General features: G+C 32.9%; 4 protein-coding genes across 4 annotated transcripts; 2 read left to right on the plus strand and 2 right to left on the minus strand.

Annotated features, from left to right (window-relative positions):
* Positions 1-3,331: 3,331 nt before the first annotated feature.
* LOC111622431 lies at positions 3,332-4,975 on the minus strand. The gene is made up of 2 exons (XM_023364807.1): positions 3,834-4,975; positions 3,332-3,713 (listed from the first exon to the last, which is right to left on the minus strand). The coding sequence occupies exons 1-2, from the start codon at positions 4,973-4,975 to the stop codon at positions 3,332-3,334; spliced, it is 1,524 nt and encodes a 507-aa protein (XP_023220575.1).
* A 2,141-nt stretch (positions 4,976-7,116) lies between these two features.
* LOC111622417 (mediator of RNA polymerase II transcription subunit 8-like) lies at positions 7,117-11,806 on the plus strand. The gene is made up of 7 exons (XM_023364796.1): positions 7,117-7,271; positions 7,338-7,456; positions 7,525-7,669; positions 9,048-9,188; positions 9,328-9,412; positions 9,477-9,632; positions 11,672-11,806. The coding sequence occupies exons 1-7, from the start codon at positions 7,266-7,268 to the stop codon at positions 11,746-11,748; spliced, it is 729 nt and encodes a 242-aa protein (XP_023220564.1). The 5' UTR covers positions 7,117-7,265; the 3' UTR covers positions 11,749-11,806.
* Positions 11,807-12,156: 350 nt separating this feature from the next.
* On the minus strand, positions 12,157-18,139 carry LOC111622416 (leucine-rich repeat-containing protein 42-like). Its single transcript, XM_023364795.1, has 5 exons — positions 17,323-18,139; positions 13,768-13,886; positions 13,612-13,700; positions 12,366-12,534; positions 12,157-12,297 (listed from the first exon to the last, which is right to left on the minus strand). Exons 1-5 carry the CDS (start codon positions 17,889-17,891, stop codon positions 12,200-12,202), a joined length of 1,044 nt encoding a protein of 347 aa, XP_023220563.1. The 5' UTR covers positions 17,892-18,139; the 3' UTR covers positions 12,157-12,199.
* Positions 18,140-18,410: 271 nt separating this feature from the next.
* On the plus strand, positions 18,411-27,829 carry LOC111622432 (intraflagellar transport protein 25 homolog). Its single transcript, XM_023364808.1, has 4 exons — positions 18,411-18,801; positions 22,411-22,517; positions 22,593-22,661; positions 27,603-27,829. The coding sequence occupies exons 1-4, from the start codon at positions 18,632-18,634 to the stop codon at positions 27,827-27,829; spliced, it is 573 nt and encodes a 190-aa protein (XP_023220576.1). The 5' UTR covers positions 18,411-18,631.
* Positions 27,830-27,914: the final 85 nt, after the last annotated feature.

Below are 27,914 nucleotides of genomic sequence, written 5' to 3' on the forward strand. Positions count from 1 at the left end.
CTGCTGGAACTTGTAAATATTCAAAGGCCTGGAGAAGATATTCCTCATTTGTATTTAGTTTATTGACCCACGTTTCCTCCAATCCTATAATATCATACTTCGTTAAGATTTTATCAAAATAGCAGGGGGGAAACTTATTTCTAAGACCTTGTACGTTCCAAGATAAAATTCTAATATCCGAATCTTTAAATTCCTCTATATTAACTTTGTCAGTTTCTCTATTTAGATTACTCAACATCTTAATACCATTATTATTAGAGGAGCTTTAATATTGATAGTTAACTCTAAAAAAGTTTTAGTATCAACTAAACAATTATTTACGAAACTATATGTTATTTGCTTATTCTTATATATTAGATAGTCATTTCTAAGAAATATCTGTTCACCTTTTTTCTTGACTTCTTTATAGTATGGGAGGATTTTTGCTCTACGGTTTCTGGATTCCTGTGTCAGGTCGGATGACATACGTATATTTTTAAATGGCTCTTCTAAGGATACTTCTTTATTTTTATAAAAATTTGAAAGTATTTGATTTTTTCTCTGGACCTTGTTCAGTGTAACTTTCAATATTGATGGATCTTCTTTTTTTATTATGTGAATGTCCAGAATTTCCTCTTTTTTGAATTCTGTTATCTTAATATTCTCTCGGAATAATTGTGTAAGACATTCTTTCAAGTTTGTATTTTCTGTTATCGCTAATCCAAATAACATTAGATTACATTGATTAGTTATATTTAAAATGGTATTTACCAAGTATTGTTGGGCTTCTATTTTTCTATCTAAGTCTGGCACTTTTGTTTCCAATAGGTTAAAATTTTGCTCTAACATACCAAGTTTAGCTTTAAATTCGCTTATTTCCTGGTGAATTAAATTTATTTCGGCTTTAAGATCTAATATTTGTGCTGTGATAGAGTTATGAGAATCTTGTATCAACTTTGAAAGTTGTTGTAGAGTAGTACATGACGAACTGTCTTCTGTCTCTACCAATTCAAAAAAATTTTCTAACCTTGTTTCTTCATCCTTCTCCCTCTCTATTTCAGTTATTTTCCTCAGCTTTTCCGTCTCCTTAAGTATAGTTGGTTGACGATGGAGCATTGTATCTATACATACATCTTTGGACACCTTAACGGCACTTGAACTTCGTGTCATTGGAGGTCGTCCTCTCCTTGTCGGTGAATGAGATAACGGCCCTGGATTTTGTTCTACTCCTGCCATTATTAATTTTAATCTAATTACTAACCATAAACAGTTCAACAATAACCACCAAGTTAACAATTGATTTAATTTTTTGACAGACCAAAGATACTCCAACGCAATTTGCGCCATCTTGGTCGAAGGTCTGAAGCGCCCCCCCGAATGTATTTCATGTATTTATAGACAGTTAATTTATAATATGCACAGTAGAAAATAATAAAATCAGTAATGAGTTGTGTAACTATTCTGGCAAAAAGTTTCAAGTTGCATTTTCCATTTCCCCAACTAACTATGTGGCTGCGGCTAAATAAGCAGTTTGGAAAAACATGGCGACGCTTATCTGTATCACAGAGTAAAGAATCTGTATGACCACTCTTTCATTAAAGTCTCTCTAGGCCTGACTTGCTAGCAGTGCTGCATGGTGGCAAAATTTGACTCTAGACGCATTTTCAATTAATTAATTAAAATGAAGTTTGTGCAAAGCTATAAAAAAGTTAATTACTGTCAATAAAATCTGCTTTATTAATTATTATAATCTATATCTATCTATATCTATATCTATATATAAAAATGGACATGTATGTTCCTATATTTCACTTTTCCGCCAAAACTACACATCGCACGTGAATGGTGTTTGTATGTGGTGGTAGCCCCAAATCTCCATTCGTGNTTTAGTCGGAGCTGCATATAAAATTTTTTGATTATAAACGGTAGATGAAAATTGATGTATTCGTTTGAAGGAGGAAAGTTTAAATTTTCCATATACCAGGGATGGAATTTTGAACTCTGTAATTTAAGTATTTCTTGATGAATAGAATTGTTAAACATATTTTCTATTAACGTATGGTTACCAAATTGCCAGTCTTCTTCTGTATTTCCAAATAAAATAGGAGAAATTCCATATTTAGCCAGCATTTGACTATATTTAGTGAACCAATTGTTGATATAATTTTTCTTTGTTTCTGTTAGACTTTTCAGATTATTTAATATGGTCTTAATCCAAGGATGATCACTGTTAATCATTCTTTTATAAAATTTTTGTATTCTTGATACCAAATATGGCTCCAATTGTAGTCGGTTTGTGTCATGTCGTATAGCGTATCCAGGGACTGTTCGATCTATCCCATATATTTTCCTTATATATTGTAATTGTATTATTTCAAATCGAGTAATCCATTCAATTCCCCATATTGGGAAAGCATAACATATCGAGTTCATCACTATTGCCGAAAAAAGTTGCATTTGTTTTTGAATTGAACTAATTTTTATTTTAACCAATAGATATATAAGGTTATTAATTAGTTTATTAGCTTTATTTCTCATATTTTTAAAGTGGGCTTCGAAAGATAAAGTTGAAGTTATATTAAGCCCCAAGTAAGAGGTCTCCTCTGTAAGCTTCAATTTCTCGTTTAAAAGGTAAAAATTATGGTCTTGTTTCGCCAGTCTTCCTCCTCTCCTGAAAATTTGAATATAAGTTTTGCTTGGGTTGATTTTCATCGCAAGATGTGTAAAGTACTTCTGCATTAAATTAATTTTTCTCTGTAGACCAATTTTTGTATTTGAAAGTAAAACAATATCATCAGCATATTGAATTGAGTGGATTACACAAGTTCCAATTCTTATTCCATCCTCTACTTTATCAAATTGTTTGTTTATATCGAATATGAAAAAGTTAAACAAATATGGCGATAGTGGGTCACCTTGTAACAGAGCCCCATAAATATCTATGGGGGAGAAGACAGTTTTGCCAGATTTTATAATAACATGATAATGACCAAATAAAAATTTTATGGCATTTATGAATAAGCTATCTGCTCCATTTTTTCCTAGTTTTTCACTTATTAATTCTATTGAAACTGAGTCAAAGGCCTTCTCCAGATCTAAAAAAGCAGCGTAAACTTTATGCCTTTTCCTAGATAACTGAATTTGAATAATTGATACCAATATAAAAATGGCTATTTCTGTCCCACCGTTTTTAGCGAAAGCAAATTGAGTGTCGGACGTCAACTGTTTTTCTTCTAGCCATTGATTAAATCTTTTTGCGAGAATAGCTGTAAAAACCTTCCTTAAAGTTGATAGTATTGCAATGGGTCTATAATTACTTGGATCTGTGCGGTCTCCTTTTTTATATATCATTTTAAAGTATGCGTTCAGCATACTTCCATGAATCTGGATATTTATTATTTTCATACATGTAATTAAAGCTAAGCGCTATTAAGTCAATTGCTTCAGGTGGTAGTCTTTTTAATAAACAATTGGGAATTGAGTCAGGACCTGTGGCCGTGGTTTCTTTTAGTTTGTTAATAGTTTTTATCATTTCTGAGGCCTGAATTGGTATATTTATTATCCTCTCCTCCCTGTCCAAACCTATCTGTTCTTGATCTGTATAAAAATTAATATTAGTTAATTGTCTTTTTCCAAAAAACTTGATCCATTTATCAAACCCAATAGTATCTTGTTTTTCATAACCTTTCCTCAAACGGTAGTTTTTCACAGTCAACCAAAAAAATTTGTTGCTTCTGTCAGTCAATAGTTTTTGATTAATTAAATTGAAGTATTTCTTTTTCTTCGCTTTAATAAGATTTATATAACTCATCTTGGTATTTATATAATCAATTAATTGATCTCTTGTTCTAAACCTGCGGAAAGTTGTTAATTTAGTTTCCTTTCTTCTCTTTGCTCTGTAGCATTCCATATCAAACCAATCCTGCTTAAATTTGGATTTTATTTTATTTGAATATCTATTCTTATAATGATTTGGTTCTATCTTATATTCATTAAATATTTTTATTAAACTATCATATAGTTCATTAGTCTCCATTTTTTCAATTAACTTGATTCTTCCTCCTATTTCAGTTTCAAACTTTCTTAATTTAAATCTGTCTTTCGCAACCTGCTCTTTCTCTTTAATTCTTGCCTTTTCATATTTTGATTTGATTGAATCATCTCTAATAATCAAGTGTACAGGGAAATGGTCAGATAGGTCGTGGTCTAATACTTTAAATTCTTCACAATAATCTAGTATGGCTTCAGAGCACATTATGTAATCAATTACCGATGCTCCTCTTGATGACATAAAAGTATGCCTACCGGGATAGTCTTCTTTTGTACGACCATTAAGAATGTATAAATCATAATTTTTAACGAAATTTAATAATAGATTCCCTTTAGGATTACTACCAGAGTCATGACTATTTCTTAAGTTATAAATTGTTTGATTATTACCCTTATAATAGGAATCATTATAGTTACCAATTCTTGCATTAAAATCACCCATGATTATCCAACAAGAGGTAAAATGCATCCAATCCATTATAACCTTTTCCATTTCTTGATATAGATTTTGTAGCGTTTGATAAGGTGGAAAATAACTTACTATTATTGCCAGAATATTATCTGATTGATTATTAAATTTAGGAGACTCCAATTTAATTAATGAGAATATAAAGTAAGTTGTTGAAAAACTATAAATCATTTCACCCAGAGATTTTTTCATTATTAACATTATTCCTCCTTTTGGTCGACCTACACCTAGATTTTTTTCTGCTGGAACTTGTAAATATTCAAAGGCCTGGAGAAGATATTCCTCATTTGTATTTAGTTTATTGACCCACGTTTCCTCCAATCCTATAATATCATACTTCGTTAAGATTTTATCAAAATAGCAGGCGGAAAACTTATTTCTAAGTCCTTGAACGTTCCAAGATAAAATTCTAATATCCGAATCTTTAAATTCCTCTATATTAACTTTGTCAGGTTCTCTATTTAGATTACTCAACATCTTAATACCATTATTATTAGAGGAGCTTAAATATTGATAGTTAACTCTAAAAAAGTTTTAGTATCAACTAAACAATTATTTATGAAACTATATGTTATTTGCTTATTCTTATATATTAGATAGTCATTTCTAAGAAATATCTGTTCACCTTTTTTCTTGACTTCTTTATAGTATGGGAGGATTTTTGCTCTACGGTTTCTGGATTCCTGTGTCAGGTCGGATGACATACGTATATTTTTAAATGGCTCTTCTAAGGATACTTCTTTATTTTTATAAAAATTTGAAAGTATTTGATTTTTTCTCTGGACCTTGTTCAGTGTAACTTTCAATATTGATGGATCTTCTTTTTTTATTATGTGAATGTCCAGAATTTCCTCTTTTTTGAATTCTGTTATCTTAATATTCTCTCGGAATAATTGTGTAAGACATTCTTTCAAGTTTGTATTTTCTGTTATCGCTAATCCAAATAACATTAGATTACATTGGTTAGTTATATTTAAAATGGTATTTACCAAGTATTGTTGGGCTTCTATTTTTCTATCTAAGTCTGGCACTTTTGTTTCCAATAGGTTTAAATTATGCTCTAACGTACCAAGTTTAGCTTTAAATTCGCTTATTTCCTGGTGAATTAAATTTATTTCGGCTTTAAGGTCCAATATTTGTACTGTGATAGAGTTATGAGAGTCTTGTATCAACTTTGAAAGTTGTTGTAGAGTAGTACATGACGAACTGTCTTCTGTCTCTACCAATTCGGAAAAATTTTCTAACCTTGTTTCTTCATCCTTCTCCCTCTCTATTTCAGCTATTTTCCTCAGCTTTTCCGTCTCCTTAAGTGTAGTTGGTTGACGACGGAGCATTGTATCTACACATGCATCCTTGGACACCTTAACGGCACTTGAACTTCGTGTCAATGGAGGTCGTCCTCTCTTTGTCGGTGAATGAGATAACGGCCCTGGATTTTGTTCTACTCCTGCCATTATTAATTTTAATCTAATTACTAACCATAAACAGTTCAACAATAACCACCAAGTTAACAATTGATTTAATTTTTTGGCACACCAAAGATACTCCAACGCAATTTGCGCCATCTTGGTCGAAGGTCTGAAGCGCCCCCCCATATGTATTTCATGTATTTATAGACAGTTAATTTATAATATGCACAGTAGAAAATAATAAAATCAGTAATGAGTTGTGTAACTATTCTGGCAAAAAGTTTCAAGTTGCATTTTCCATTTCCCCAACTAACTATGTGGCTGCGGCTAAATAAGCAGTTTGGAAAAACATGGCGACGCTTATCTGTATCACAGAGTAAAGAATCTGTATGACCACTCTTTCATTAAAGTCTCTCTAGGCCTGACTTGCTAGCAGTGCTGCATGGTGGCAAAATTTGACTCTAGACGCATTTTCAATTAATTAATTAAAATGAAGTTTGTGCAAAGCTATAAAAAAGTTAATTACTGTCAATAAAATCTGCTTTATTAATTATTATAATCTATATCTATCTATATCTATATCTATATATAAAAATGGACATGTATGTTCCTATATTTCACTTTTCCGCCAAAACTACACATCGCACGTGAATGGTGTTTGTATGTGGTGGTAGCCCCAAATCTCCATTCGTGCATAGGGGTGGTTGCGTCTCGATAGCTATAAGGGTGCGGGAGATATGAGGCTGAAAGTGGTTGAAAGTGGCTTTCTATTTCGAATGTTTTGTTCGAATTTGTTCGAATTAAATTCGAACATAAAATTCGAATATTGGTTCGATTATAGAACGATTGTAAACGTTCCAGAAACGTTGAAAATAGTTCGTTTGACTTGACGTGAACAAGAGACGTTCAGAAATAGAATCGGGACCAGATCTCTAATCAGAAACGGGGGACCTAATTCTTGCATTCTGTGAAAACGAGTAAGATTGGCTATAATGTTATTTTCTTAATCTTCACTATCGTTACTTTTTAAAAACCCAGCGAAGCGGGTCCTTGCAGCTAGTATTACTATAAATTTACTAAAAATGAAAATATTATCAATGTTTAAAATGTTTAAAAACAAAATTCAAAAAATTTTACAAACGTATCACTGTACTTCAATTGTCGAGGAACTGGCAACGTGTACTCTATATTTTCGAATATAATTTACATTTTATCTACAACATGAAATAATTTTATAATTTAACACATTAAATTATTTGCAATAAAAAATATTTATAACGTGCTAAATTTTGACTAAAAAAAAAAAAATTGAGAAATGTCTTCGACAATATACTCACCAGGTAGCATAAAGTTCCAAGATGGAGGTTAGTATAAGATTCACGTTTTTTTGATGTTTTTTACAAAAAATTTAACTAAATTTATTTTTACAGAAAGAGGAAAAAGCTTTAGATGCAGCAGTCGATGCTCTCATTAGCCGAACTCAAGATTTAAAGACTTCTCTGTCAGCCTTTTTAATAAAACTCGAGGCCGAATACGAAACTCTCAGCTGGTAAGATGGATTGACGTTTCTTAAGTTATTATTAATACGAAAATATATTAAAAATTTATAAATTTTAGGCCTTCGGTACTGGATAGCTTCGCTTTATTGTCTGGTCAAGTGAATACTCTCTTAAAAGTATTAAAAAATGATAAAACTCCTCCACTCAGGAACCGTGTCTTGCTTCCTATTCATTTGTCACCTGAACGTGATGATGAACTTGCGGTACGTATAAAGCCTTAAATATCACCTTTGTATTTATATAACAGGCTGATTCAATAATAATAATTACATTAAAACAACTCAGTGATCCAATGTAAGTTGTTGCTAGTTAACACACATCTAATTGAAACTATGGGAAAGGCAGAACAATTCACAGCAATACAAAGATACAGTTACACCTCAGAATGAGACGGTCGTCGGGACTTTTTCAGATTTTCAGAGCTATAGATTGTACCCGTACAAGAAATCATACCTCTACGTGTGACCCTTGGTGAGATACAGCTCCCAAAAATGGCCTACTTTTGGGTTGCATGCAGTTGAGAGACATGTTGGTTTCCAGTAGCGTACTTGACTGTTTGTGGAGTACTTGATGTTATATAGTTTTAGGGGAGTTGCTTGCACATGTAGGGACTAAGGTGCAAGCGAAAGTGAACACCAAAGTGCACGACTACGTGCAGATTGACTCAGAATGTGGAGAATAGACAGTATACTAGTTCATGGTAAAAAGAAAGGTCTTTGGAGAGTAATATTTCGTGGGGTTGCATATGCATATGCAGTTATGGTTAACTCTGAGGGGTGGCAAATCCCTTATTAAGAGTTCACTTCTTACTGATATGGATGCATTTTTTTTGAATGAGGCTGTTTGAATCTTATCAGAGTTGTAGATCATGCCCATGGGAGTAAAAAAGTCAATGGAACCAATGGTGTATGTATAACTCTGCAAGATATAGCCCTCCCAAAACTAGCCAGTCAGTTTGAGGACCTCAAAAATGATGGTAAAATTTAAAAATGAAAAAAAAAATCAAGATCTACTTCCAGTACTACTACTAAAGGCTCACAAGATACAAGCATGGTTAGTAGTATGGGCTAGTGAGGCTCTAGGTGCAATTTTGTTATAAGGACCTTTATATAAATGTGTTTTTAATATAAAAAACAATAAAACCTTTAAATAATAAATAATTATAAATAAAGAAAAACTTTTGTAATACTGACTAGACAAATTAAATGTTATGTTAGCTTTCATGCTTTTAAATCTAAATAGATTTATAATGTTATCACAATTTAAAAATAAATTTCTAGAGCCAAATTTTCTTTTTCTATGCAATTTTTGAAGCCCCTTGAGACAAAATGGACCTAAGCATGCACATGGTGCATCTATTGGGTAATTGCTGCTGCTGGTCAGATATTCTACTCAAAACCTAACAAATTTGATTTATATAATACTTCCCTCTTTTAACAAAAAAATTTAAATTTTGCAGTACTGTAACTAAACAGTTCACTTGACTTTCAATATATATGTAAGAAGCTTATTTGGAAAAGAAATTTGCAAAATTTTATTGAAGTTTTCATTTGAAATTAATTTAGAAACATTTCTAAACAGCGTCTGACAGAGAATAGAGTTCAGGCATTCAATCATGAAGTTGTCCCAGATTATCTGCGTACGAAGACTGATCCAGAAATCGAAAACAGAGAGCTTCAGCTGATGAGTAAACTGAATCAGATGTCTGTGGATGCCGCACAGGTAATTATGTACTCTAATTCTAACAAATCATGTATTCGTTAGAATCTTTGTCGACTGACTTTATTCTTGATATATTTTATCTACAACCATTTGCTGCTGCTGACATTAATTATTAATACCATCATTTTCTTTTTACTAGAAACAAATAGCAAGTATGAACAAAATAGCTAATAATATCATAGACTTCATAAAAACCAACAGAGAGGACTGGGAAACAGAATCAGGTCTGTGTGAATATTATTTTTTAAATGAAATAATAAAATTAATAACTTCTATCAAATTTAACAGGTCAACGAGCCAGCGCCACCCAAACATCTTCTTTAACGGACACGAATGCCTTAATTAGTGCCATCAGTCTGGGAAAGGGATTGAAACCCGCGACAGGATCACCGAAAGGTCAGCCCACAAATCCCCAGCCGACTCCACAACAACAAATAAGACCAAGTAAGAAAAAATTGGTTTTCATGATTATTGCTTTCTAGTTCTACTAACTTTAGATACAGTGGTTCCTCATAATTTGTTCCAACTTTGAATTGGTTTTCTTCATTAGAAATAATGGAAAGTGAATTAATCCATTCCCAGCCCCTTAATAATACCTATTTTGATAAATTTAAACTGCAAACGCACATAATTTAAGGTGAAAATAACACAATTAAATATCCTAAACATTAAATAAAATACTGTATAACTAAAAAATTGTATTACTGTACCATAGTGATGAGTGGTGATGCAACATGTCTGGTGGAGAGGAAAGAAAGGTTATTGTTTGGAAGGGGAGTTGCTTTCCATAAACACACCAAATAACTGTACTTCTGGTATTCTCTCTCTCATCTATCCCTTAGCACTACTTATAAAGGATTTAGGCTCACTTTTCCTTTTTTCTACAGAGAAGAATCTTTCCAATGTAGTTGGGTATTGGTAACATTATGGCTTACTTTAGGAACATCCAGAAAAGTCGTTGAACATGTTGATGCTCCTATTCACCATTGCTGTAGCCACATCATCTACTTTTATTATTTGCATTTTCTTAATAATGGTGCACACCATCATCTTCTGCATCTTAAACATGGCCACTGGATCTGCCCCACATATATTGCTTTCATGCTTTTTGACATTGACATTTGAGATGAAAAAGGAACTTAAAACCTTCTTTGACTTTGTAAGCAAAAAAGAACAAATGGCATTTACACAGTGAGCACAATTTTTCACTGTGCATGCAGTTCAAACTCCTCTAAAGCAGTGTTCAACAAAACTCTGGAATGTTAAATGACTTCAAATGATGAACATAGTCATATATTGATTATGATGAAGAATTTTGTTATATCTAAATGTTACAAATGACTTCTCTCACCATTAATTTTTTCCTGTAAAGAACTAATGACATTACAATATTTGACAGAAAACTTGAAAGTATTTCAATCATTTCCTCATCTTCACTATTGTAGATCACCATTTGAAATTGAGTGTGCTATTATACAAGCATCAACTGTCGATTTTAACTCTAAACCACCACTCTTCTTGAGCGAGAGTTAACTCTCACTCAAGAAGAGTGGTGGTTTAGAGTTCTGAATCTGTTTGGCATTCACAAAGTTGAGTAATCCTATTTCTTGCAAACTCTAGATTTAACCCATTCAAGATTGGTAGGCATGGTATAACAGTGTTTGTTTAAGCGAAGTGCAACATACTGCTAACATATGATAAATTATAGTTTCTTTTACAAGATGCCGTTTTTAAAAATACTCTCATATACTAGTGTTCATTTATGACAATTTATGCTCACCAAGCAGGCGCATAAAAGTTCTGAACATTGTGCTTGAGACTAGAATAAGTGAAGAGTCATATAACATTGTTGGATCATTCAAATTTATAACAGGAATATTGCCGTCTCATTTTTAAAAATATATTAAATGATTGGTTAAACCTATTCAAGGTTGTGCCCTAGTTGATTTATAGAGGGCACTCTTAACTTGTAATTGTCAAGGTTAGTTAATTTGCAATTGTTTAAGAGGTTTTTGCTATCCCAGGATACTGCTTTAATCTGCAAATTGTGGAATCAGTAGAATCACTGCTGGTTCAGTAGCAAACAGCCATGTTTTGTGCAATCCTTTATCAATCTGTTTACCACTATTAATAATCTTACTGTCATCACATATTGGCGATTTGTTACTTTCTTATGTCGTGTTACAACAGCCGGAAAAGTATTGTAATCATGTTAAATTTGAACTCTAGGTTCTTTGCAAATTTCAATGTTTTTCCTGAATCCAAAAAAGACATCCCCAAACACAATGTTTACCCCATCCTGAAATATTAAACAAAGCAGGGAGAAAACTTAAGTAAAAAATTGTAGAATATCACCAGATTTAAACGACTACAAAATATATATTTTTACATTGAATTTGTACATTATTCTGAAATTTTTACAGAAAATTTATAGAATTTTAGAATATCATTTACTAAAAGTAAATTTATTCCATTTTTTTCAGCCTCAACGGCCAAGGCACCAAGTGCAATTAAAACAAACATCAAGTCTGCAAGTACCATGCATCCATATCAGCGATGAAGAAAGCAAGAAAGTAAATTAATCGCTAGCACAAATATATTATCCTTAGCTGTGTATTCTTTCTCTTATAATTAACAATTGTTTAATAAATTTGATAATACACTTTTCTAAAAAATACTTTTATTTATTTGACTTACATTGATTAATAGATTGTTTATTTGTTTATTGCTATTTGTACTTTATGACAACGTTCAACTGTACATTACTTTTAACTTGTCAGAAATGTAGAATTTGCAGTAAACGCAAAGCCCGGAAGCCCGATTTCCGAAACAGGTAATGGATAAAAATTAAAATACTGTGACTAAAATATCACGCAGAAAGCTCTGCGTTGCAGGAAGCTTAAAAATTACATAAGGTAAATTTTATTGAAGACGACGTTTGGAGTTTCTTTTCACGTACAGCGGATACCCGTATTGTTTTGGCCACGGTTTTCTTCTTCTCCGACCAGCACCTAAAACGGTCCAGGCCGAACAATGACAAGTTGCTTGGCATGATCGGAGGTATGGTGAGAACAGTATGGAAAACTAGAAGGCCGTCTCCTAACCGAAACTATAGAAATTCTCACAATTAGTTTAAATAAATGACAATATTTAATTTGACTTTAAAAAAATACTCACAAAAACCACTCAGCATTGGCGGATCTTCTCGGCTTCTCGGGGACTTCTGCGTCTCCTCGATCCAGTGTGATATTAGACTGTCGGCCCAGCCAACAGTCTTTATGGGATTGAAAATAACGTGCATCTTGGTAAATCCATATTTATCTCTTATTAATTTCAAGTTTTCCTCCTGAAATTTAATTGACATGAGTATACACACAAATAATTGGATGACAAATTATGTTATCATAATTAAACCAAGTCACAGATGAACCACAGACCATCTATGCCCGTCCACTTATCCTGTGGAGATATTTACAGGATTATCCTGCAAATTAGATTCCTGATTGGACAAAGTATTAAGAAAATTTGCATCATTTTTCTAAAGAGCAGAGAGATGCATTTTGGACAAGTGACTTTGTCAGTCAGGAAACCACAAAGGCTGTGTACACATTAGGTGTTTTTAAATGCGCGTTACCAAAACACGCGTTTTAAAGAACCAAGAGTTCTGCATAGATATACACATTCAAATGCACTTTGATAGATTTTTGTTAAAATGCGCGTTTCGCGGGCATCAGCCGTGCGTTTTGAGATACATGTGCTGCCATGTTATTGTACATTCGATCGCGCGTTTTCGGGTAGAGTGGACACACGTTGGCCAAAATGGAGAACGATCATTTCGATACTGATCTATTTATTGATGAAATCTAAAAGAGACCAGTCACTGTCAAATGATTTTATAGATATTCTAAAAGAATTAAAAAACTTGGGTTCACATTGTCTTAGTTTTGGATACAACGTCACAAACATTCCATGCGTCAGTCTATCTCATAATATTGGGTGCACCCAAAATTCTCTTTGACTCTGCCATTGTCTTTTATAGTGACGATGGAGGAGGCACACACAACACAATTACTTTCACGTTCATTTCCAAACTGTGCCAGTGCGCACGCTCCTCTAAACGGTCATGAAACGCTGAGCTAATGCGGTGTGTGTACGCTGCTAACGCTCTTTTAACGCAATGCAATATGCTTAATGTGTACACAGCCTAACAGTCCGCAGATTAAACTTATGTATGCAAAGGAAAACAATTCCACATTGATTATGAAGTAGAACTTATATTTATAGTAAATTATATTAATGTACTAATCAAAATAAAATAATAATCATAAATCCTATTTGTGACAATTTAATTTAATCTAAAATTTCACACGACATGCTGAGAAGCAGAACGAAAGTGTAAGTTTATTAAAAAATGAAAACTCACATTAATTCCCGTACAGGCAATATTTATCATCTTTAAATTTATAAACAGTGACAGCCAAAAGACTGCTTTCTTGGTTATCAAAGGATTACCTGAAAACATAAGAAAATATATATAGAACGAGCACACAGATATGTAGAAGTTGAAGACAAGACTTACAAGAAATATCGATCTCCTGCAGATTTGATGTTCCCTTGCCCATGACTCTAAATGGAAGACTTAATTTACGAATTGCTTCATTGGTGAGACAATTGTCCTTTAATCCTAATCTCCTCAAACTGAAAAATGAAACAGTGTAAAAGAGCTTCAAATTTATTTGTCATAAGTTAAATTATTAATTTTTAAAGGGATTTAGCTCTAATAAATGACCATCTTTATGTTAGCATAGCAGCTACAGTTGAATGTTTACAAAAGGAAAGCAGTAGTGAGGGTTGAGGGAAACTAGAAGATTAATAATTAACAGAGAAGTTACGGCTGAGGTTTTCATCTCTAAAATGTAAATGTTGAATGTTGAGCGCTGCCATCTTGTAAGTCTATAAGTTTGACAATGGCATTTGAAACATCATTGGAATCATGCTCAACGTTCCAAACACCATTGTCAAACTTCTAGGCTTACAAGATGATGGCACTCGATGTTCATGTTTTAGAGATGAAAACTTCAGCCACAACCTCTCTCATAAGAATGAGTTTGTGACTATGTTAGGACCATCAAAACAGGCAAATATTAGCCTTTACGATCTAAAATTTCATGAGACATGCTGAACAGGTCATATTTGCAGGATAACATAGTTATTACAGGATAGTAAAAGTAATGGCAAACTAAAGGGTTCTGATTAGTTATAAAAAATTTTATAGAATAGTGGGAAAGTATGCATTTGGGACATGCAAACAGTTGTGATAAGAACACTTACACAAGTGAGAAAACATTGAAGGATAGGAATTAGAGAAGATCTAAGATACTGGTAACAAACTGAAGGAACCTTTAGGCTTCTATGATTATGCTGTTATATTTCAGGAATTAACAGAATATTGAGGATTTAGATGAAGTTTAGAATAGCATTGGCCAAACCTTGATATAACAGAAGCCAGTAACAGTAGACAACCATGTTCTCTACTGAAACTGTACTAAAACTGTGTTTTCATATAATCTATATGTAACACAAATATCACTATTTACAATAAATATTACTGTTAGGTTAAGAATGCATACATTTAGATATGTATTAAAACAACCTTTCTTACATACCTACTAATGTTAGGATACTAACCGTTTAAAATTTGATTCATCCAAATATACGCTTAGTTCAAAGTTGCTTATTCAAGTTACAGGTTATGCTTAAATATATGTACTATTTTTGTATGCATCAAATTTATAAAAAGAAATTATATAACACTGAATTAAACTGAACTTATAATAGGCCTACTGCCTGAAGCAGACAGTTATATACTGTCAAAAGATAAATCTAAATAAATCTGTTCTGTAACAATAATAGACAGCTGTGTTGCTAATTCAGTATGTGGAGAGTCTTGACATTTTACATCTATCTATCTATATTATCAGTAATTCCCTAAAGGGGTGGCCAAGAAAAAAAAGTGGCTTTCCCATTCCCCCCCAAAAAACTGCAATCTTCAATTCTCTGAAGATCATATGGACAGGACAGCATACTAGGAACGCTTGCCCAAACTTTCACTATGTGACCTGCTGAACTCATGCATTTGGGACATGCAAACAGTTGTGATAAGAACACTTATACAACTATTTGCATGATTTCATGATTTGCATGTTTGCACTACACCCATACATGACAATCTTTCACCATTCCTGTCTATCCATACATACCTCTTTTGCTTCTTCTGCACTCTCAACAACTTGTTTCTCTTTCAGGCAGTCTTCCAGTTGCTCATTTACAGAAATTGTATAAATATATGAAAGCTGCAACAAAGGTTTAGAAGAGCTGTGTGGCATGTGTTCCACAGTTTGGCCAATGTGAGTTTCGTAGTAGTAAAAGTAGCAATAGAGATTACAGTGGACTTCTGTCCAACATGGGGATACATTCTGTGTATAGGAAATCATGTTATCAAGACATGCATTATCAGACAATTTTATGTAAGTTTAAATCTAAGCATAGAAGTGGAAGAAGAAAATGTATAAGTTTGGACAACAAAATTAGAATTTTGTATGAGTACTAGTCATAATTTTTTCATCAATACTTTATTGTATATATTTCTTAATAACTATGAAATATCTTATTAGACATCAAGGAAATGTTAACAAGGAGAAGAATAGATTGCAAACCCAGCACAACATAACTTATTCCTGTTTAAATAGAGCATAGAGTGAAAATAAGAATGATCATGATCTGTGCCAACTTAAAAGACAAAGCCAAATCTGGAAAACTCATTTGGTCTATTATGAAAGGGCATAATCAAAGTATTCAATTTATTCTACCCATACAATAATAGAGAATCAATTGAATAGAATGAATTTGTTCTTTTCACTTGTTCTGTATGACAAACTATACAATTTTTATATTAAACAAGAACATTTTTTACTATTCTCATCTATTGCCATTCAGAGAACCAAACTAAATATCAACACTGAATCCTTCGGTTAAATAATTACAATTATATTTTCATTTGTTTAATAACCATAACAAAGAATTAAATTCTAATATTACATGCAGTTTGTAAGGAAAACAGGTGATGGCATTTAAGTAGGATTAGGACTCATTAAAGATTATGCATCCATTATAAATTTTGATTTCTTGATAGGTGCTTCACTAGTCTTTGGATAAAACACCCTTTAAGGATAAACAAAAATTAAATTTCTCAGGTTATTAATTAACATTTTGATAAATTTTAATACAGTATATTAAGCAGAATGAAAAGTGGAGCATAAAATATTTCACAAGTGACCTACTCTCACACACTTAATCATAATTATAGAAACTAATTATACAGTCAAATTGCATAATTTTTAAAATGGAATACTTTAACACCCACTAGCACAAACTGGAATTTTATAGACAATCCGGCAGACACAGTAACGTACGGCATTTGACGCGAAAACCAGAGAAACTGGTCATTTCTAGTTTGGTTTCTTCAATGTCAACAAACATCCTGCAGCAATAAAAATATTTTGAATTCCATCGGTTTAAATTGCTCCCATTAATGACGACATAAAGGCCACAAACTAATTAAAATACATAGTAGCCATTCAACATACATAAATAAAATTAATTTTTATGTGATATACAATTAAATTATGTTAAACAATTGCTCAATGCAGGCCTGTACAATATATTCAGAATCATGTGCAAGTTCTTATTATTAAGTTGTTGTTTTTTATACTGGATAAATATATTGTTAAGTGTGTGCAGTAAATAGTGGGTAGTATTTTTGTTTAACTGATTATATAATTTACTTAAAGTTGTAATAAAATCTTAATTTTGCATCTGTATGTACTGATTGACCTTTACTGTACAAGGCTACAATAATAATACATACCCTTTGCTAACACAGTTTGTGTAGGACATAGATTGTGTAAAGATATGCTTGTTGTAAGCAAACAATCACATGTGTATAATCCTTAGTTCTGTAGCTCATGTGCACATGATTAAGCAAAAAGACAAACCAAAGTTTGGCGTCAAAGAGACCAAAAAGCTCAGACATCTTTGGCATCATAGACTACTGGTAACTTAAATAATTACCTACCTTTTCAACTGCTTTATGTGATCGATGAGATCATGGTTGTCGCCCAAATGGCATCCGGTCAGCTGCAGCTCGGTGACAAACCGAGTGAGCAGCATGAGAGGCATCAGATACTCGTTGATGGTGAGGAGACCGTTGCAGATACTCAGACTGGATAGCACTTGCTCTTTGTAAGCAGACATGAAGAGCTGTAAATTGTAACTAATACTCTTAGACTGCGGGGTAGTGTAGTAAGAAATGGTGAATTTCTTGAGGAGAATGGCAGCCTGAAAGAGGATCTTCCCAAAATACTCTGGATAACCTTTTAATGACTCCACGTGTTGTATATTCTTACTTATAAAGCTTAAAACTATAATAAAGAGGGAAGATGGCGTATTACTCGATGGCAATTCCCTTTGTTTACGTGCCACTATCCTCTTGACTGATGTGCCCTTGCCTTCGTTATCCGATAATCTCTTCCCTGAAGGTATCATGAGCCTTTCTGTGCTGAAGTCCATCCTCTGAAGCGATCCTTTGACAATTTTCTTCCTGCAAACATCGCTTTCTGGCCTCGAATTCCTTCCCGAGCTCATGGCGTATGAATTTCGCGGGAAACGACTTTTAAAATGTCTTACCACTTCTTATTGGTGTATTTAAACTTAATTAATATTCTAATTCGATTAATACGTTCCGTCATTGGTCGATTTTGCATTTAACAATTGGTTAGTTTAAATCGTTTTATTTTCTAGCCTATCGGGATCGGTAGGGTTAAGTTACGTCATTGCATTTGTTTGGACTGCCAGATAGATTTTATTTATTTATTTTTCTTGTTTTTATTTGAATTCCTAAAATTCCACGTAAAATTAATGAAGATAATGAGTTAATTAATAATGAAATCGTTAAATAATAACTACAATTAACTAAATTATAACTAATCGGCTTAAATGTTACTTAATGTTTCATTTTTTTAAGACATGAAATTATAAAGTTTAATACGCAGGTTATTGCAATTATTATTAAAATAAAAAGTACATAAAATTGGATTAAAATCCTTCTACTATTTTAAAATTAAAAAAAAAAAAAATTACATTACAAAATGACTTGGCAACATTGAAATAACCATGGCAAAATCGATGTAAACATTAACTTTAAAAATCTACGCGCACGTATAAAACTCACGTTACACCGCACTTCATAATGCGTAGTTGGTAAAACAGTACGGAGGAGGACAGATTGCAAGCGACACGTCAATTTACGCACTCGTTTAATCTATAATCGGTCAGTAAATACGATGCGCGTATGATCGTTGGAAGCCTTGTTTTTCATCGTTGCCATGGTAACTAGAGACGAAGAGAAGGAAGGTTTGGTGGGTTGGGCCGGGCCGTTTTCTCAAGAGTTGGTTGTCGTCAGAATGCAAGACATCGCCTTGTCCGCTAATGGCGCTCAAATCGTTATGGTGAGCTCACAACACGAGAATTTCCCCGCAAATAACATGATAGACGGGTAAGTCAAAGATAAAGAAGTTGGCGTGACTCATTAATTCAATAGTGATCGATAAAAGGATATAATTTGAAAAGAAATAATAGTCTGTTATATAAAATAATGTTGACATAACTTGGTGGAGGTGGGAAGTTGTTCAGAAGAGGAAATTAAACAAACACGCTGTTGTCAGCGCTGACTCAACACACTCAGCACTCAACAGATGTGTTGACTGCTACTTTTCAATGAATTGTGGGTAATTGGTAAGATATTTGAATGGAATCCATCTTGCTGAGAATAGAATTATGGGAACTAAGCACTTCGTACTCGAGTTGGAACGTCATTGATGACGTCAAATTGTTGACTTCAACACTCAACACTCGCGTTGAAAATTGGAATGTCCCAAATACGACGTACGGAAATGTACATAATCTCCGTCAAGGTGGGACCCTTTGGCATGCACACACTTGCTGTTGTCGGAAGCACCATTGGAAGGCTTCTTTTGAAATGTTCGGGAGTTCTGGGTGATATGAAATGTGAGTTAGTACCACCTGGATGGCGTTACTGGCTGTTGCTTGATTGTGAGATGCATGTGGCAATGAGGCAATTTCTACACAAGTGAGGCACAAGTGGCAATGAGGGTGATTTCTACATAGTGATAATGCATTGGGTCACTTGTGTGGCAGCTCCTTGCCAATGAGTGACTTCCTTTAGCTGTACTTGCTCCATCTCTATGTGGGGGAATTTTGGCTGTTCTGTACGGTAAAAATGGGCCTCAAGGACACATTTTGCAATTGTGGAAGGCATCAGATCGAGTATGATAGCTGAACTTCCAAATAGTCCAAAAGAAGCCTTCAAATGGTGCTTCCGACAAATGGCAGAGTCAATGGGTGAGTGTGTGCACCAAAGGATCCTACTTTGAAAGTAAGTGTTTCTGTATGTCCTACCATTACTGTGCTATAAGAAACAGTTACTACAATTCTGGGAAGTTTTTGACTCCCATGTATTTAAGTGTTAATGATTTAACAAGTGACAAACAAAATGGCTACGAAATTCATTATTGGCTCTTGTTTTATCTTTACTCCGTGCTAGAAGTTTTTGGTGTGCTAAGCTTGATAATCAATGTATAAATAGTGTAAGTTTTGCACCCATTTTCTCTTGGCATGCAGTGCAATCACACAGTTTGATAACATGTAGAGTAGGTACTGTATTCTAGTTAGCAGTTATCTATATAAGCCTTTCCATTCTCTGTACAAATTTTTCTTTTTCTTTGCATTCCTGTGTTGATTTAGAATTCGTTAAAGCAATTTCTAGCAGTTACAACTGTTAAAACAATGGACTAGGATGATGATACATGAAAAATGCATAGGTGATGAACTGACAGGTTAGTCTCCAGGAAATTTATTCATGAATATACCCTTCCTAAGGAAGTTGTTCCCAAAACAGGAGGCTTCGTATGGTGAAGACATTGTAAGAAATTTCCTCACCACTATGTGAATCATCAGGCTACTTTTTAGATTTACAACCTATACTTTAGTATTTTTTATTGTAGTACAGAGCAGAAAATCCTTTTAATTTATATCCTTGCACAATAGACTAAATATTTATATTCACAGAGGGACCCAGATGATAACAGACCACCTAAAATTCATATCAAACTAATGATAAAGACAATATTAATGAAAATAACACTAATTATTTAGAGGCTCCAATACTATAATTAATCTTTTAGTGATGCCAGAGTGGAGGTCATTCATTTTCAATTTAAATATTGATAGGACTCCTATATATGATATCACTCCATCAAACAATATCATCTCATCCATAGGGAATTAGTAATCATTCTTATTATTAATTAACTGGCCCATAAAGGAATGCTAAACTTTTCTTCCTGTTTGATTATTTGCCAGTTTATATATTGTTTAAGTGATGAGTTATTAGACAAGTTTTTCCTAAATTTATATAAAATGATTTAATTTAAATGATGTATTTACAAAACCAAATTGAATAAATTTATGAATTAGCACATAGTTTGTGATAAATTTTGTTTTTATACATCAGTCTTGAGTTAATACAGAACAATACTCAAATCCAAAATGGTGAAAACTCATAAGTATCCATTCTCTTACAAGAGTAGATCAAAGTTTCTGCTGCAAACTGGAAAAATTGCTGTTTTGGAAGAAGCTCCAAGTTACTTTTGCATAATAAAAGCAATAAATTTCTCAACCAAATTATGGTAAAAAATATCTTTTTCAATAATCTATATAATGCATTAACTATGAGATATTTAGTACTAACAGAACATTTAATAAAGAAATTACTAGCTTTAGACCTAGTATTATCCATTAGTTTCCTTCATTGGGTGTGAATATTACTGCAGAAGCTTATTTCTAAAAATTGGCTGTCACATAAAGGAAATTACATGTAAAGTTCAGGATTAAAAGAATGGGACTGCTGGCAATATTGTGTTTTAAGAATACTTGAGTCTATGTCATTTCATAGGCTCACAAAGCTGAGAGATACTAAACATTGTCTATCCACTTGATTCTCCAAACTTGTTCTATGTTGAACTACTGTTTCAAGCATGCATATCAAACCTTTATACTTTTCTATAGAAAAAGATTAAATAGAAAACAGCAATAAATAATAAAGTTTCTTGTTTGCAAGGCATGTAAATGAATAGGTTTGTATTTTTACTAACAAGATTATATCAAAAATGATACTATTTGATATCAATGACTCATTTTAAATTGTCTTATTTACTTCTGAATATATCAATAATTCCATCTACACTGTGAACACAGAACAAGTACAGGCAATCCATAAGTAAATAGACACCCTTATTTTCAGACACTGTCTTTTATTTCACAAAATCCACAAGATACAAATACATTATATGCATATTAAAATTACAAAGCCTTAATCTGGGAAGACACGGAAATAACGAGTTCTGTTATGTTGACTCAATCAGCATACAAACAATCTAAAAGTTCTCCATGGGAGTGAGTTTTCTTGAACATCATTGTACTGCACAACCCAGTACATTCCAGATGTGTTTGATGAGATTCATGTAAGCTTGCAGATGCCTTGGGTTGCCGGTCAATTCTGGATCTTTTTGGCAGGAAACAAGGAGCTCCATCATCTGTGAAGGCCCAACAAAGAATATTGAAAGAATCTTCTTCTCCAATATGGAAATGTATTTTTCAGAGTTAATATTGTATCATGCATCTGTGTACTTCAGTGGTTTATTTGCTTAATGGTTTTCTCTGTACATAGATATAGGTAATTATATTCATCCACTAAAAGCACTCATTTCTGGATGAACAAGTAAATTCAAATATAATAAATGTTACTCTCTTTATTGTATTCAGAGTCATAAAACATTAATAGTAGTGATTTATTAATAATGTACACAAAGAATACTGAATGTTGACTTATGGTATTTATTAATGAATTAGGACTATGACCCTCATGCCATATAGACAGAAAAGTTCAAAAGCAATATTAAGGTGTTATCTTCTGAAATGTTACATTTCTAAAACTTGGCCGTAATTTACTAATAAAATTTCATAGGAATTTTTTGTGACTATATAGAAAATATTATGCATGGTATTAATATGAAATATAATTTAGGAAGCTCAATACTTTCTGGAGTACAACTGGCCTATATCCACAAAGCTTTGTTCTGGCTCTACCTAACATTACAACAGTTGAAAATATAACTTTCTACAGTTATAATGGTAAGTTTTACTTTAATATAGTAATTCTAACTGGTAAAAAGAAATATTTATAGATTTTTTTAATATTTATTTCAGTAAAGAGGCTGACGACAGAGAAGTCATCGGAATCTGAGCCCATGGAGTTCAAACCTTATGCTGAAATAGGTTAGTTTGATCTCTTATGATTAGTATTGTATTACATATGTAAATAGCACTTATTTCTCAAAAGTTTGCAAAAACTGCAGCAAGTTTGGTTCTAGCACAATTGGCAAGCGCGAAATCCGACAGAGGTCACTGTTTTTCAACCAAGATTGCTGCCGAAACAGGTAAGGAACTGACCATGTGTTTGTTCAGTGCCTGAACTGATTCAGTTTCCATCAGTGACAACTACTGTGAGGACCAAATGGAGAACAAATCATTGAATTTATGTCAAATTCTAGACTATATCAGCAACAGGAAATGTTGTCTTGTAGAAGGTGAAGCCATTTTGGATGCTGGACACTTCGTATTTTGTGGATTAAACTCTAACAAGAACACTGAATTTCATGTTGCAATCTCAGTTATTGTCATTTTAATACATCTCAATTACAGGGAGAATGCAATTGCAAAGCAGGGCTGTCTGGTTTTTGTAAACATGTGATAGCATGTTTATTATACGTTAACAGGTGACAAGTGTTTAAATATTTTAAACAGTATACACCATGTTCCAATATAAAAACATAGTTTTATTTATCATAATAGTTAAAATTAGTGCCAATCTGAAGGTTGCCCTGCTGAGTCATTCTGCACTTATACAACATAGGCCAGTCAAAAGTTTGTAGCACACATTATGTTTTTTGTGTGTGTGTATACATATATCTGTAATCTTTTAATAATGCAAGTTTATGGTGTACAAGTAGGGTTGCTATGTTGTCACCAGTCAAAATCTAACATTTATTAAACAATTAAAGCAATAATAAGTAAATAATGATATGTGAGACACACACTCACACACAAAAAACATAATGTGGGCTACAAACTTTTGACTGGCATATGTTGTATAAGTGCAGAATGACTCAGCAGGGCAGCCTTCAGATTGGCACTAATTTTAACTATTATGATAAATAAAACTGTTTTTATATTGGAACATGGTGTATACTGCTTAAAATATTTAAACACTTGTCACCTGTTAACGTGTAATAAACATGCTATCACATGTTTACAAAAACCAGACAGCCCTGCTTTGCAATTGCATTCTCCCTGTAATTGAGATGTATTAAAATGACAATAACTGAGATTGCAACATGAACTTCAGTGTTCTTGTTAGAGTTTAATTCACAAAATACAACGTGTCCAGCATCCAAAATCGCTTCACTTTCTACGAGACAATGTTTCCTGCTGCCGATATAGTCTAGAATTTGACATAAATCCAATGATTTGTTCTCCATTTGGTCCTCGCAGTAGTCGTCACCGATGGAAACTGAATCGGCTCAAGCACTTAACAAACACATGGTTGGTTCCTTACCTGTTTCGGCAGCCATCTTGGCTGAAAAACAGTGACCTCTGTTGGATTTGGTACTTGCCAATAGCATTTCCCCTTTTCTTTGTTCAGCGTTTGGGCTTCTCAAGCCTCTAAAAAATTAGTTTTTCGGTATTGTATTAATCATTTAAAGACACACAAACATTAAAATCACGTTTATCTTACACAACAAGTTCTTCATTAACTAGAAATATATTACAGCCACTCTTTCTAGCCCAAATCCCTGTTTGGGGTTGTGCTTCTTAAACTATTAAAAACAAATTTTTGGTAGAGCACTAACCACTTTCATAGATGCATAAACATTAACATTGTGCTAATCTTCCACAACAAGCACTCTATTAAATGGTTTACACTACAGTCTGTCTTCTTCTCCTTTTCTTTGCCTTCTCTGTTTGGGGTTGGCATTGCCGTGAGCTAGGTTATTGGCTCACACCAATATTAACTTCAAACATTTTCTTTTCAGTATGCAGTTAATCTGTCAGGTCCTCTTACCACTGCCTGGTGGTAAGCTCTATCTCCACAAATATATCAAAGTACACCAAACTTTTTGTTCCTCCAAATAATCACTCCTCCACCCTAATACCCATATCCCACTACAACATTATTGTCAAGGTTTTTGCTTCACCACACATTCTATCTCATCTCATCTCGCCTTGCCTTTGCCTGGAAGTATGCTTAGATAATAAATGTTTAAATATAACAAATAATTTTCTTTCACCAAATAAGTAGCATAGGCATACCCTATACTGTTGTTGTTCCTCTGATCTGCAGCCCTTGCCTCCTTCACTGCTCATCACATTCTTCCCTTCAGACCATTTAGGCCGCCTGTCCCTCTGCATTCAATACTAACAGACATCAATCTCACCCTTATGCTTAATTTATCCAGTATAATTTAATTAGTTTTTACTTAAACTTAATAATTCATAAATTGTTCCTCTAGACATTATATATTATTTATATACTAGAATTTTAAACATAGTTTACTTTCAGTATCCCATTTCACACTANTTTATAAATAATATAATTTCATTTCACTATTTTATTGGTACCTGAAACTTGTTGAAGAAAAGCGCTTATATTTTTTATTGTCAAATAAATTTCTTTCAATTTGGCAACTCCAAGTTTGTGCACCATGCAACTCTGGAGACAGAAATGAATCATTTTATTACCCAATAGTGGAGATACTATCATTGCATCCCAACCCAACCAATATATGCATTATGTAATTTGTGGACAACCCCTTTGTTTATATATATATATATATATATATAAAAGAACAATTTAAAAATGCTTCAAAACAATAATATCAACATATATTAAAAGATTTGTGTAGACAAGAATAGAAATGCACAAAGTACTATTTCCTGCTAATTTAAAATACTAATTTCTAAAAACATTAGACAATTCCTGGAATGGTTATGGCAAGCAGAACTTACTACCCTTGTGTTCAAAGTTAAGCATTGCACACAAAAGTATATGGCAAACACAATGAATCATCTGAATGCTTGCTCCAAGGTATGCCCAATAAGCTACTGACATATCAGGAATACCTCACAATTAGTGGTCCTAATAGATGATTGTTTACAGATATATATATATATATACACACACAGTATATTACATTCTGTCGCATGGATATACCACTATTGTGCCTCATTTATGTGACACTTTACCAATTTACATATGGCGCAAGTTTCAGTTACTTATGTTTCATGATGTTGTTTTACATAGGTTTTGTGTTTGTTGTTTTAATTTTGGTCACTGGTATAGTAATACACTTCATAGAAGATTTTATTTGCACTTCATTTATTGATGTTTCATTCAAACCTTGGGATAAAGCTCCTATGATATCACATTTTAACACGACAGTGAAGTGTTGTGTTAAAATGTGATATCATAGGAGCTTTATCCCAATTTACTGACAAATACTGCTGAACTGAACATTCCAAAAGAAGCTTTCCAGTGGAACTTCCAACAATGGCAAGATTGACAAGGCAACTGTGTGCTGAAGGGTCCTACTGTGAATGTGATTATTGTAAGCATTTCCATATGTCCTACCATTACAATACTATACCAGAATTTTCAGAACTTTTTGACTGTCCACATATCTTAACATTATGTAGCTAAAAAAATTTCATGATGCAATATTATAAGCATGACAACATCCAAGACAGGTGATTAAAATACTTTCATAGGAAAATTCAAGCATAATATTGTTCATGTACAAAGAATTAATAATCAAATATTGTTGAATACTGCAAATGTACTGTACCTAATTCACTCTAGCATTATTTCTATAATGGTAGTAATGACACAAAATATCCAAAATCCATCTCATAATTTCTAATGACTACTACAAACAAAGGATGTTTGAGATTGAGAATTTCTATTATAATAATTTGGTGAAGTACTTCACATTATACATGTTAAGTTAATTAAAGACTAGATCTATTCAAATACAATTGAATTAAATTAACTTAATTAGCAGGCATGTGGTGCAATCATGCTGCTAACTTATAATCTACACTGAAACAAAGAATTTAATTCAGATTATATTTGTTTTCATTGCAGTTCAATAATTATAAGGATCTTTAATCCCATATATTGATTCCTGCAGATTCCTTTCCATGTTATATAACACTATTTTTATATCTTTTAACTATCATTCCACTTCCCTGTAATGCTCCATAACATCTTGCGTTCTCTTCATCTTTAAACCATTAAGCACAATGCACATTAGAGATACAAATTGTGAGGTCTGTATAAAAGCTTTTCTAAGAATATTTCCAAGTTTTTCTCATACAAGGGAAAACAAATTGGGGCATTAGATATAAAATTAGATATTAAATTGGGGCATTGGATATAAGTTTATGAAACTAAGGGGACAGTGGCTTGAAAAAGTTTGGGAATTATTGGTCTACATCTTTGTATTGTCACTGAAGGCTGTCGTTTTGAACATGTTTTATAACAAAATAAAGCTCACTTTTTGTATCTCTTTTCGTGAAGTTGGTATTTAAACAATTTTCTTCGGAAGATATTCAGACATTTTCAATTGTCTTAAATGAAATTTTTACTGCATTAAATGGCTGTAGAATTGGTATTTGTACAAGTGCAATTCCTATAGGAGTAACAAGTTTCTTTGTTTATTTTAGCACCAGAATAAACATGCATCTATGCAATACTGGGAAGATCTCTCTAGACAGATATTTAAGTGGATATCCTGTACATGCTTCTTATCTTAGATGAACAGGGTCGAAAACACTGCTACAGATAAAATTTAATCTTAAATTAACACATCCTACCATTAATGTCGATCCCAGAATAAATAATTGCAGAGCTAATTTGTTAATTCATGAGGATTGAAACAGGTATTTTAGACAAGTGCTGTTATACCTAATCCACACTGATAAGTGTTCTCTGTACTTGCTGATAATGCAACTATTGATATTATACATATAGTCTTACTACATTAGAAAGGCATAGATTGTGCCAAAGATACCTATCTTTGGCACGATCTACCTCACTGCATTTTCTCTATCTAAGTTGAAATGAATAATCTTTTGATTTTAATTATATACATTTTTCAGATTTACAGGCCACCGATGGCAGTCTACAGAAAGTGACATTTGGAAATGAGAGAAACGAAGCAAGATATTTACGTTTCATTATAGAAACTGGTCACGATCACTTTTGTGCAGTGTACAAAGTTCAAGTAAAATCACGTTTATCTTACACAACAAGTTCTTCATTAACTAGAAATATATTACAGCCACTCTTTCTAGCCCAAATCCCTGTTTGGGGTTGTGCTTCTTAAACTATTAAAAACAAATTTTTGGTAGAGCACTAACCACTTTCATAGATGCATAAACATTANGAACACACTGTGCGCGAATGCTCGT

The sequence above is a fragment of the Centruroides sculpturatus genome, unplaced genomic scaffold (genome assembly GCF_000671375.1).
Source record: "Centruroides sculpturatus isolate CEXI.00-Female unplaced genomic scaffold, Cexi_2.0 scaffold195, whole genome shotgun sequence".
Taxonomy (NCBI): Eukaryota; Metazoa; Arthropoda; class Arachnida; order Scorpiones; family Buthidae; genus Centruroides; species Centruroides sculpturatus.